This window comes from Podarcis cretensis (assembly GCF_951804945.1).
Source record: "Podarcis cretensis genome assembly, chromosome: 17".
Taxonomy (NCBI): Eukaryota; Metazoa; Chordata; class Lepidosauria; order Squamata; family Lacertidae; genus Podarcis; species Podarcis cretensis.
Window position 1 is genome coordinate 35653139 of NC_137187.1, and position 13465 is coordinate 35666603.

Below are 13465 nucleotides of genomic sequence, written 5' to 3' on the forward strand. Positions count from 1 at the left end.
GACAATCGTTCTCCCCACGGAGCACTGTTTTTCCTGACCTCTTGCAAAAAGGACTTCTGTCTTGCTGTAGAAGTGCACTTACCTTGGCTATGCGGTAGTACTTAGTAGCCATTTCAATGCTGCCTTCCTGTTTAGCCCGCAGAGCAGCCAGCTTGTATTCCCGCTGTCTGGCTTGCAGAAGCACCTGGGTACTGGAGCTTTTGGAATCTGAGGAGAAGCAGATTTTGCAAAGCATTTTAAGTGTGTTCTGTAGTCAAAAAGGCTCCCGGAGCAGCTAACAGAGATCACTACTAGCAAGACAGTGATGTAGAACATGCTGTTGCACATCCCTGACAAAGTGATCTGAAAGACTGGGAGCCAGAGAACAACTTGGGCTGTGTGTCCCTGTGAGTTCTTTTTCAGACCTCCTCCCCACACGGCATTAAACAAACTGCTCTTGAGGTTCCCATCAGTTTCAAAAGCAACTTGCCACGAGGATCAGCCGTTAGAGAAACACAAGGCAAAATGTAAGTGATGTGAGTGCATGCGACAAACTGAAGGACTTTTGGCATCCCTGCCATTATGTTTGGGGCACAGGTTGTCTAAATAGGGTTTTAATTCATGTATCTCTAAGTAAAATTTCTGTCCTGACCTTCACCTTTAGGTCACGGGGCTGGTTACAGCATCAAATGACATAAAGAAGAAATACAGTCATTAAACCATGACGTATTAGTGTAGGGTTTTCTTTTCATTCATGTCACTCCCCCCCCCCCCCGCCGCAAACCAATCCAAAGCGACTGGAAGTGGAGACACCACTTTTTAAAGTGCTGAAACTAAATTGTACCAGCCAAAACACAGCTAACTAGAGCAAGAAAAATAAAAAGGATAGCTCCTATTCATTGGGGCAGGGCAAAGAAAGAACCAACGTTACGTTTCTTGTTAGAAATCACAAAGCCCATTCCTATTGAGTTCTCTGACATGAAAGGTGGACTGAAAGACAGCAGAGTGTCCAAACCCATCCAATGAGCACCGTAAGAATTTGAACCTGGGGTCCCTGTTTAGGTCCTGTTTGTGACACCTACTTGACTACCAGGCTAAAAACAGTTCTGAAAAACAAGTCAAGACTAAACATGGCTTTAACCTAGAGGTGGTGACCCCATAGCCCTCCAGATGTTGCTAGACGACAACCCCTATCATCCCAATTGCTGGCCATGCTGATGGGACTTGGGAGTCCAAGAAACACCTGGAAGGCACCCCATCGTTTGCCCGGACACTGAGGTCCAGTGCCGAGGGCCTTCTGGCAGTTCTCTCGCTCCGAGAAGCCAAGTTACAGGGAACCAGGCAGAGGGCCTTCTTGGTAGTGGCACCCACCCTGTGGAACGCCCTCCCACCAGATGTCAAAGAGAAAAACAACTACCAGACTTTTAGAGCACATCTGAAGGCAGCCCTGTTTAGTGAAGGTTTTAATGTTTAACAGACTATTGTATTTTAATATTTTGTTGGAAGCCGCCCAGAGTGGCTGGGGAAACCCAGCCAGATGGGTGGGGTATAAACAATAAATTAATAATAATAATAATAATAATAATAATAATAATAATAATAATAATAATAATATTAATAATAATAATTTACACCCCACCCATCTGGCTGGGTTTCCACAGCTACCCCAATCACCCGTCAAACATCTCTCAAACATCTTGGTCTTTTTTATGCTGCATGTTTGCATTTAGTACTAACCCAAAGAAGGGGAAGGTTCCACAGCGGCAGATTTTTCTTGTGGAGCCTCCGGGGATCTAAGTGACACAGGAGGAGGTGGAGAAATCTTTGGTTTTGGAAGTACTGGCGGTGGCAGCTTGGGGGATAGTTCAGGTAGAGGCAGTGCTCGAGAAGGTGGTTGCTCAGGAGCTGCAGGAGTTGACTCTGGAGGAAGGTGATTGGCAACAGTTGTAGTTTCATCCAAAGTGGTGGAGACCTGTGAGGCTGGAGCTGTCTCCAAAGGAGAGCCCTGCTGCTGGGAATTTGTGACCTTTCCTGTAGACACTGGTGGAGGAATTTCATCTTCGTCAATCTTTTTGCCTTTCTTCACAGAGGTCAACAAGTTTTCCAGAGTCTGAGGGAAGAATGTATATAGTGTAACATGCACATTTCAGAAACTTAAAACACAAGCTGAGAATGCCTCCAGAGGGCTTTTCCCACCCAGAAACCCATGTATTTCACACATACCAAAATATTATTTCCCCACATCGCTCTGAAGCCTCCATCTGTGTCTTTAGAAAAATTTAAAAGACATTCCCACTGGCTTCCTTTAAGTCTTCACATCCATCACATTGTTGCTCCTACCTTCAAGACTTCAAACTCTTGCTCAAACCTTTCCATTTTTTTTACATCGTTGCTCATCTAATCAGACACAAGATCTCCACATGCTTGGTACTGCTGCCTCCTACTTTTGCCAAGGCTGTAACTCTTTCCTTACACCCTAATGATAAGGGCCAGTTCAGATGTAATGGCTTACTGTAGCTTAGAGATCAAGAGCGGGCTCTGAGATTGCTTTCATCTCTCCCCTCTCACATGCTAGCACGAACCAGCAACAAGGTGCAGAGTCCTTTAAACCTCTCCATCGATGGATGGGACAGAGCCTGATTCTCACTGCCAGCTAGTAGGAGCTGGTAGCAAGGTGCGTATTTACTCAAGTCTAATGCTCCATGAGACGCAGGTGGTGCTGTGGTCTAAACCACAGAGCCTAGGGCTTGCCGATCAGAAGGTCGGCGGTTCGAATCCCCACGACGGGGTGAGCTCCCATTGTTCAGTCCCTGCTCCTGCCCACCTAGCAGTTCGAAAACACGTCAAAGTGCAAGTAGATAAATAGGTACCACTCTGGCTGGAAGGTAAATGGCGTTTCCGTGCGCTGCTCTGGTTCGCCAGAAGCGGCTTAGTCATGCCGGCCACATGACCCGGAAGCTGTCTGTGGACAAACGCTGGTTCCCTCGGCCTATAGAGCGAGATGAGCGCACAACACCAGAGTCGTCCGCCCAACAGTCAGGGGTACCTTTACCTTTACTGCTCCATTGAATCTGATGCGCACCCAATTTTTTGCAGCATCATTTGGCAAAAAAAAAGTGCGCATTAGACTTGAGTAAATACGGTATTAAAAAATTCAATTTCTGATAGTTTTTCATACAAGACCTAGAAGATCTGGTTGCCAAATTTCAAAATTATATTTCGGTGAATATCTGGTGGCTTACCTTGATCCCCCTTTCATAGCGACGCACTTTGGAACTTTCGTTGGCTTGCTTTGCGTTAGCAGCTGCAGCTTTGTACATGGCCAGTCTTTCTAGCAAAACCGATTCCATGTTGCTGGAATCAGCAGGGGTATTATTTGTCTGGGAAAGCACGAAACAGACCATTTTTTCCCCAGGGAAAAAACAAACCCAATCCCCACATTTGTCCACCGCTGATCTGTTGAAGACATTGCACATGTGACGCCATGCCCCCCAACCCAACAGTTCTAGACATTGGGCAAGGAAGAAAGTGGCCTTGTCCCTCCACTCCCCTGCAGAAGCACCCACCTGTCTGTGCACTATAATGCAGCTGGAGCAAGATCATTTTATAGAAGGGAAAAAAGAGCATACTCTCAGTCATTGCTTCATTGTCAAAGCTGCACTCTCTTGCTATCATCTTAAGCCTTAATTATTATTATGGACCTACGATATGGGGCTGTTTTAAGGATTTGGACTCCCTAAAGCTCTCTCTATTAGTTATTAGTTAACAGTTATTATTTAATAAATTAAAGGTAAAGGTAAAGGTACCCCTGCCCATACGGGCCAGTCTTGACAGACTCTGGGGTTGTGCGCCCATCTCACTTAAGAGGCCAGGGGCCAGCGCTGTCCGGAGACACTTCCGGGTCACGTGGCCAGCGTGACATCGCTGCTCTGGCGAGCCAGAGCCGCACACGGAAACGCCGTTTACCTTCCCGCTGGTAAGCGGTCCCTATTTATCTACTTGCACCCGGAGGTGCTTTCGAACTGCTAGGTTGGCAGGCGCTGGGACCGAGCAGCGGGAGCGCACCCCGCCGCAGGGATTCGAACCGCGACCTTTCGATCGGCAAGCCCTAGGCGCTGAGGCTTTAACCCACAGCGCCACCTGCGTTCCATTTAATAAATTATTAAATTATTATTAGCACCACCCTCTTCACTGGCCCCGTATTGCACCCTAAGTGTCTACTTGAATTCCAGTAACGCCTCTTGTTTGTCTGAATGGAAGAGAGGAATGTGAGAGTGTGCTTAGAAACCGAAAGTTACCATTTACCTTTGTTGCCATGCCCGCTTTTGCCTCTGTCCCATCACTAGCATGTGGCCGTGGGAAGGTTGCCCAGAAGCAAATGCAGCCCTCCCTTTGGTTTAAGAAGGGGGCTCACCTCTGCTGCAGAGAAGCCCAAAGCACTTCACACACATGCACACTATGTCATTAAGCGTTACTGCAACTGCCCTGTGGTGTAGAGCACTGTTGCTATTCCCCTATTACAGCTGGATGAGGATAAGGCAGAGTCTATCCTGCGGTCCTCCAACTGCTGCTGGGACTCCCATCAGCCTCAGGCATCATGGCAAAATGGTCAGGAAACAGAGGAGTTGTGCCCACCCCCCACAAAAGGAAGAAGCCACCACCAAAAGTGCCCAACAAGAAGAAAAGAGGAAGAAACCCAAGCCGGAAGGGAGGTTCGCACCTTAACAGGAGCAGGAGAAAGTGTTGGAGCATCCTTGGTTTCAGCATCTTCCTCAAGGACTTCATTGAGTTCAGCCTACACAGAAGAGAACAATATTGATAATACATTCAAATTTTGTAGTCTTCAAGGAAAGACTGACAAAATCTGAAGCAAAGCTTTATCTGCCCCCATTTTTCCCCTTTCCATCCATCCTGAAATGTACCATCCAGAGCCATCTTTCCCATAGGGCTTAGTGGTGCGTCGCGCCAGGGCACCGGCCTCTCAGTGGGGGAGGTGTGCAGCTTTGCTGGCGGCCTCCCCTTTCCCTGCACACCCACCAGCTGTGCCCTGGCAACCATAAGGTTGGCGGGCATGCAGCTTCCCTCCCACGCCTCCTCAGGAGGACAGTGATCCCCGCAGAGGCTTAGGATGGAAGCATAGCTGTCAACCTTCCCTTTTTTTTTGCGGGAAGTTCCCTTATTTCAGCACCGTTTCCTGCTGCTATCCCGGATTGTTAGATATCCTGTAGACTGTCCCCGGGACAAGTGAGGCTGCTGATCCCTTATTTTCAAATCTGAAAGTTGACAGCTGCGCCCCACCAACCATATGGCTGGCGGGCGCGCAACTTTCCTCCCAAGCCTCTGCAAAGATCGCTCTCCTGCAGTGGCATGGGGGAGAGTTGCGCCCCCCATGGCTGGCAGTGCGCAGCAAGGGCCACCCCAACACTATCCACGGTAATTTGGGGGCGCTGGGCGGATATTTGCACCCCGGCGCCGCATCTGCTAAAGATGGCTCTGGTACCATCCCTACTTCCTCTCCCACACATCTTTCCCAGAACATCCAATCGACCCCTTTACTTCCGATCCATAATACCAACTGAAACTGTCTTTCCTGCACCCACAAGCCACTTTTGTCTCCTCTCATTAATGCCTATATGCTTTCTATTATTCTCCTCCATGTGCCCAGAACAACCTCCTCTATTTAGCAGTCTTTCCCCTTCTTCTCAGAGGATCTGTCTTAGCCTGCCTCTGCCTCGCCACTTTGGCAATTCCCTTCTCTATCCACGTAATGCCACTCTCAGTCTCCAACCACCTCCTCCCCACAGTACCCTACGAGGCTCCAAGGAAATTTTTACCAAGAGTTCGTCGTCATCTTCCAAATCTTCCTCTTCTACCCCATCCTCTTCGTCGAGGTCCTTCATGCAGAAAGCGGCCATTCTTTCAATAGCTTCCATTGGCAAAGGAGCTAGAAAGAAAAAGCAAACAACGGGCCGTTATCACATGTCACAAAATCAACTCAAGATTGGTCCAAAAGGGATTTCAGAACAGGTTTTGAAACAACTGCAAATGCTTAGCGGAGAAAAATAATAATTAAATAAACAACAACAGAGCCATCAGAAGACCAGGAAAAGGAGTACTCAGAGGGAAAGATTCTAGTTCTTTGAAACTTGCAAGTCTTCAATAGATTCTTTCATCAAGCACTTGGGAGTAGTTGGACGTGTCTACTGGCTTTGCTTCAAAATGGTAAAGGAGGCCTTTGGCAAGGCCACGAGTAGAGTGTGAATAGGGGGTGGGTAAGAAGGGATGTGAGGGCGATCTGGCTGCGACATCTGTCACCCCATTGATCGCCAGGGTTGATTCGGCTGATCTGGCTGGCTAGGCGGGTGTCCCCTTCCTCCCTCACCGCTCCATGTGCGTCCCTCCCGAAGCTGCGCGCTCGGTGGAAAAGGACGACCATCCCAGATAGAAGGAGTGTACCGTTCTTCGGTCAAGGGTATACAATAGCTGCGCCCCCCTGCTAGAACCTCCAAACAAGCTCAAGAAGGGGTGCCCTCACTTGCAGTGAGGCCCCAAGATGCATGACTGGGGTCCATGCTGATGTGGGGAGAGGTCAAAGCCTAAGGCGAACTGTGGCATTGCCATTGAAGTAGCAGATGGCCCACTCTTCTTGACAGTTGCCCCAAGAAAGTAGTACAAAGTTCCTAGTACTGTAGCCTAAAACAATCACTGCTCAGCAGCATAAGGGTGGGGGCTGAGTGGGAAATTTGTGCAGCCTGAAGAGCCGTCTATAATATCTAATAGGAGGGATGGGAAATTCAGGATATTTCAAGAGTTCAAAGAAAGCACAGAGATAAAGAGGAAGGGAAGGACATGTTATAGGCAGCTTCCCCCTTTATTGCAGAGTTGGGTGACAGATTGTGTCTTGGAATCTGGAAAGGTCCCATGGGACCTTCAAGATGCACCCCATACACACAGAAACACACTCCATAGTGCTCAAGTCACTTTCTTAAGCAACAGGCAACACTACAAGGGCCTGGCAGCCACTTACTTTTTCCATTTGGTTTTCGTTTTGGATCTGGCTGGCCTCCAACAATGGCCAGGAATTCAGCCTCCAGTTCGTGATCATCCTCCCCATCACTGGCCATCAAGCCTTCGGGTGAAAAATCCAACAGCAAACCCATCTACAGGAAATGAGGTACAACTTTGTCATGAAGAGTGCTGTAGACTTACTTTGTGATGTTCATGCTTTATGGATAGTATTTGTTAAAACTGATCTTAGAGGGCCTTCTCGGTAGTGGTGCCCACCTTGTGTAATGCCTTCCCATCAGATGTCAAGGAAATAAACAACTATCTGACTTTTAGAAGACAACTGAAAGCAGCTCTGTTTAGGGAAGTTTTTAATGTTTGATCTTTTATCGTGTTTTTAATATTCTGTTGGGAGCCACCCAGAGTGGCTGGGGATGAATAAATTGTTGTTGTTGTTGTTGCTGCTGCTGTAAACTAATGACTGTATTAGCAGACACACTGCTTGTATACATGTTTAAGTACCAGCATTAGCCTCCATCCAAGCTGGGGAAGACAATTTTCCTCAGCCTTTTTCCTTTTGTTTTTTGGATTGTCTTCTAAAATTGATTACAGTGGTACCTCGGTTTACGAACTTAATCTGTTCCAGAAGTCCGTTCTTAAACCAAAACCATTCTTAAACCGAGGCATGCTTTCCTTAATGAGGCCTCCCGCCACCGGTGTCCTTCCACCATTCGGATGCCGTTCTTAGACCGAGGTACAGTTCGCAAACCGGGACACTACTTCCGGTTTTCTGGAGTTTCTAAACCAAATTGTTCATAAACTGGACTGTTCTTAAACAAAGGTACCACTGTATATGTAAGCCACTCCGGGAATCTTTTCAGCTGAAGCATTGGGCAGAGGTACGTATGTACTGTATATAGCTTGTGTGTTTTTGATTTTGGTGACTGTTCCTTTGATTTAAAAAACAAAAACAAAAAAGAAACAAATATTCATTACGTTCTAATTCTTTCCTTTTCTTATGAAATATCAATGAAAGTCACAACAGGATATGACTCCGTGCAGCATTTTTCAAACTTCATACCATGTGGGAACTCTCACAACATTGATTTGTCTGCCAAGAAACCCCTGAGCACCAGCCACAGATTCCTTGCATCTTGCAGAGCTTTCTTCATTCACATTCACGTTGTGCTTCATCACTGCCCAGGCATTCCCTGGAGCATTCCCAACAGGATATGCCTCCTTTATCCCCCACACCCCCCAGGTGTACATACACACTTTAGGTTTTTTAAAAAATATAATGTAATGGTTCTAGGGGTTGCTCGTGCGTAAGCCGGTGCAAACACCTGGCTGGGCTGCCAAAGTGAACCTCCTCTGTCCGGAAAGCCACTCACCCGTGGCTGACTCAATCGCTGGCAGAATCCGTCAGTGGGCGTTTCTTAAACTTCTTCCAGCAAAGAAGTTCTTTGACGCCTAGTCTCCTCCTACTCTCTCTGCGCGAAAGCCTTCTGCGCAAGGAGGACGTAGGCAGCGGAGGACCCCTACTCTCCCCGCTGGTCCCCGGCAAGGAGTCATGGGACCGCCTTGCCGATTCCCCCATCTGCCCCCCTTCTCCACTGGTGCTACGCTGATTCTCTTCCCCAGAAGATGGGCTGCCTCTCCTGATCCCGGGACGCTCTCTGGAATCCCTCTGGATTTTGCTCTCTCCCTCCGGCACTGATGGCAGTTCCCTGACATATAATTTTTATTAAATTTTCTGTTTTACAATTTCAAATAAACATTTTACATACTTAAGATATCAATTTCTTCCCTTTTCTTTCTTTCCATGGTTCATTTTACATATCTTATAACCCCGCATATTTTACAAAAACTGTACCAATCTGTTTTCCATTATAGCATCTATCAAAACTTATTTACACTGTTGAATTTATCTTAATGCTGACAGCGTTTTTGGCTGTACACTGAATTATTTTCCATATATTCAATAAATGTTTTCTGATCTTCTTTAAACGTATGTTCTTCCTGTTCTCTTATTCTATATGTTATGCCTCCTTTATCTGTGAGTTACAGAGAAGACTAATAATGGTAGACAAACTGCCTTTCTGGTAAGATATTGCCTGCGTGTATAACCCTGCAGCAGGGTATTGAATGGCAATAGATGGAACGTGAGATGAAGTCTTGTCCCAATGGCTTAGAGTTTCATTTCTCTGTAACAAGAGTAGTGTTCCTTCACAACCACAGAAGTAACCACACAAACCTGCCTGAATAATGTGCAAGTTAGATCTAGAGATGCCAGAGAAATTATGTCAAGCTTGGATACAATACAGGGATGTGTGTGGGTGCTTCTGAAGCTCACCTCAAAGAAGATATGTGTTTTATAACCCCTTTAGCTTTTCTGAGAAATACAGATTCCTTTAACTACCATATTTTTCGCCCTATAGGGCGCACCGGCCCATAGGGCACACTTAGTCTTTTTTTTTGGGGGGGGGAATAAAGAAAAAAAATGTATTCCCCCCCCCGGGTTTCGGGCTGCAGGCTACGGGCTCCCAAGGCTTGCGGACATCTGCCCAAAGCCCGGGGTGCGCTGCGGAGCCGAAGATACCAATGAGGCTCCCGCTCCCTGCGCGGCTTCTTCAGTGCGGAGCTCCCCAACGGCACGCCCTTGCCTCGCTGCGAAGCGGCGCCCCGTTTCCTGGGGCAGCAGGGCAGAGAGGGAGCTTCGGCCGGCTGCTTGCCGGTATCCCCCGTTGAAGAAGAGCAGCCGCAGCGCCGTGCTAGCCGATTAGCTTCCCAATCCGGCGCAAGGTTCCGCGGCGACGGGGGAGCCCTGCGCTCCGAAGGCAGTGCCGGTGGCTGCAGGAAAAACGGAGGCGAGGAAGGAAAGACGAAGCTGGAAAGGAAGGGGGGAAAGGAGGAAGCTGCAAACGCCTCTTCAACATCTGCCGCTTTCCATCCCGCTGCCGATTGAAGCCAGCCCAGCCCGGAGCGCAGGAGTTCCCGCCGGGCTCCCTAGGCTTGCGGATAGCTTCCTGAAGCCTGGAAAGTGAGAGGGGTCGGTGCGCACCGACGCTTCTCGCTCTCCAGGCTCCAGCGAAAGCCTGCATTCGCCCCATAGGACGCACACACATTTCCCCTTCATTTTTGGAGGGGGAAAAGTTCATCCTATAGGGCGAAAAATACGGTACCTCTTGCAGCGTAGAACAGAGACTTCTGCCTTAAATATTATTAAACAATAATATGTGTGCATATTGTATGGATACTTGTTGCAACTAAAGTACTAGTTCTCAGGGGAACATAAATGACATTATGAGTCCACTGACAGAATTGTATGTTGTTTTTGCTATCAGAATTGATGCTACTCTACTGGCTACCATATTATTGGGGGCGTTTCTAACATTTAAATTGTCCTAATGTTGTACTTGATCTATTAACTGAACTTTCATAGCATCACAATTTTTACTTGTTGCACAGGAGCCTGATGCCCTAGGCAAGTGCTTGTTCCCTTCCACTAGGGCCTATTTGCTCAGCCCTTATTAATCCACCAGCTGAGGAAACAGCCTTCAGAGGTTTCTATTTGCTAAGGAATGTTATGCCACTGTCACAGCAAGACTATACTTAAATATAATTGCCTACATTACGCTGCTTTGCTATGCCTACTGGAATATAAAAGGGTGGACTAAACTCAGAACACACCCAGGTCACACCCACATTGACATCTTGGAAAACAGCTCTAGAACAAGGAAGCATTTTGCACAATAATTCCTCTCACAAGCAGACTATGAACTAACTTGTTGCTCTGCCACACCTACTGCCAGTTCACAAAGCAGTTCACACATTCTCTCCCACTTTTCACTCTGCCCCCTAACCACAACACAGCTGGGTCACAACCATGCCATTTTTTTACTGGTGCAGCATCTAATGATACTGTTACAATTAAAATGCATCTTGTATCTTTAAACATGGTTCCAGTAAGCTGGAAACCATAAAAAGCAGAAGCACTAGGGCCAAATTGTGCATATGGCAACCCAGTAAGTTAACATTTGTTAGAGACATTTATGCTTATGATAGAGTCATATATAATGCTTTTAAAAACATTATCAAACTTCTTTATTAGAGTCTATCCTTTTATTTTAAAAAGGTAAGTAAAGTTGTGTTTTTAACCCAGTTAGATTGACTGTTAGCTTCGCAGGTTGTACAACCAGAGCTAAGGGGTAGTGGAATTGGCAGCTGTTCGCTATTTATTAACCAGTCTTGGATGTGTGGGGGGTGTGGGTGGGTGTGATATAAATATCTTCAAGGTTCAGGGTATCCTAATGAAACCCTTCAGTTGTTTATTAAATAGTTTAGTACAACATTTGATTCAGAATATTTTTTTTCTTGTTTTCCTCCTCTAAAAACTAGGTGCGTCTTATGGTCGGGTGCGTCTTATAGAACAAGATTTCCTGTGGCAGAAGGATTACACACTATGGGCATAAAACAAGAGTGGCAGGAGAGGACCTGCTGTGTGTACACATTGTTATTTCATAGTGATCAAGATGTGAAAGCAGCATCTTGGAGCAGATACCTGCACAGTCTAAAACAAAGTGCTTTCAAGAAAGAGCACCCAAGACATATCACACCGCAGAAAAAGAGGACAGTGACCTACCTGTCTAGGTGTGGCAGCGCCTTTGCCTCCTGAAGGTGGCTTCCTGTTCCTGTTCATTTCTCTTTGTTCTGTTCTCAGTCAGTGCAAGACAGCATCAGGCCAGATGGAGCTGGATATTTTAATGGGATCAGTCAGAGGTTGTCCCTGTTTCCCTCATTCCAGTTATCCGCATTATCTCCCTCTTCTGCTGATGGCTGCCCAGCCCCCACTTCTTTTCCAAAGCACTTCCAGAAAACCACAAGTGTGTTCCATTAATATTGCACACAACATGCGATATGTGACACTAAGTCATGAAATACGTGCCACTATACCTCCTCTGTTTTTCTCTTCTGTCTGGTGCCATGCAGCCCAATCCTATGTGTGCTTACTTGCAAACAAATCCTGAAGCTCATTGCAGTGGCAACACTAATCATATACATTGACTTCAGTATGGCTGAAATCACTGGGAATAAGCCTCAATAGGATTTACTGCCAAGCAAATGCATATAACATCAGGCTACTAAGCCCACTGCCACTGCTTTCCAGTACGTATCTTACTTGCCTCAAATGCCTACACTACCATGCCTATCTTATCTGTCTGCCCACATCACTCTAACTCCTAACCAGCCACAGTTTTATTATTTGTTTGTTTGATTGACTAATTTATATACCACCCTTCATCCGAGGATCACAGGGCGGTTTACAGAATAAAAACACAAACAACATAATAACAAACAAAATAATAACCCCACATACTTTCCCTCCCCTTCTTTCACTCTTAGGAGAAAGCCTCACCATCTCTGCCATTAATCTTACCAATGTCTAGAACGAATACATATACAGTGGTACCTTGGTTTACGAACTTAATCCGTTCCGGAAGTCCGTTCTTAAACCAAAGCATTCTTAAACCAAGGCGTGCTTTCCCATAGCAGTGGGGGACTCAATTTACAAATGGAACACATTCAACAGGAAGCGAAACATGTTCTTATTCCAAGGCAAAGTTTACAAACCAAAACACCTACTTCTGGGTTTTCGGTGTTCTTAATCCAAGTTGTTCATAAACTAAACTGTTCTTAAACCAAGGTACCACTGTAGTACTTTTGAGTCTGTTTTTTTTAAAATATGCTTTCAAGTCTTCAAAACAATTCACAATGCATTAAGTTGATACGATTACAACAGTATTATAATCCCACTGAAGGTGGAAGACAGTGGCTTGCTTAAGGAGAGATTTTTAATTAGAACACTCCAATAAAACCCATTGGGGGCAGGGGGGGTGTTGGACAATGTGTTCCATGGGACTTATTCTCGGGTAAAAACTTTTAGAAGACATCTAAAGGAAGCCCTGTTTAGGGAAGCTTTTAATGTTTAATAGGTTATCGTATTTTAGTGTTTTGTTGGAAGCCGCCCAGAGTGGCTGGGGAAACCCAGCCAGATGGGTGGGGTATAAATAATAAATTATTATTATTATTATTATTAACATGCACAGGGTGACAGCCAAAATTATAAATCTGGACATTATTGTTATCATTCGATACTTATTTATTTTTACCCCACCTTTTCCCCTGACCAGGGTCTCAAGGAGGCTTGCAGATAAAACATCACCGGTTCATATTTCTCCCTCCGCTTCTCTTCCTAAAAACAATAATGCTGGCCTACCTTACGGGACTGTTGTGAGGATAACAACATGCGAAGGGACTTGGAAGGCTGCGCCGCCAGCCTTCGCCCCTCGAAGCTCCTTCGCCCCCGAAACCGCAGGCAAAAGTCGGGGGCCAACCCTTCTCGCTCTCGCCACACGCACTTCCGGCTTCTTTCCGCTACCAGCCCGTCAACCCCCGACTTGCTTTACGGCTTCGTCGCGAG

At 46.4% G+C, this 13465-nt stretch overlaps 1 protein-coding gene and 1 long non-coding RNA gene across 2 annotated transcripts in view; both read right to left on the reverse strand.

The window, feature by feature from the left end:
- CC2D1A (coiled-coil and C2 domain containing 1A) overlaps positions 1–13449 on the reverse strand; it is a 52765-nt gene extending 39316 nt beyond the window's left edge. Inside the window, exons 1-8 of the mRNA XM_079960186.1 lie at positions 13262–13449; positions 11627–11735; positions 7007–7139; positions 5814–5923; positions 4700–4774; positions 3222–3359; positions 1717–2089; positions 83–207 (exon numbers count right to left, since the gene is read on the reverse strand). Coding sequence (XP_079816312.1) covers positions 83–207; positions 1717–2089; positions 3222–3359; positions 4700–4774; positions 5814–5923; positions 7007–7139; positions 11627–11683 — 1011 coding nt within the window. The 5' untranslated portion in view covers positions 11684–11735; positions 13262–13449. The remainder of the gene's footprint in view (positions 1–82; positions 208–1716; positions 2090–3221; positions 3360–4699; positions 4775–5813; positions 5924–7006; positions 7140–11626; positions 11736–13261) is intronic.
- LOC307206797 overlaps positions 1–13465 on the reverse strand; it is a 129251-nt gene that overhangs the window by 66119 nt on the left and 49667 nt on the right. The window lies entirely within an intron of this gene.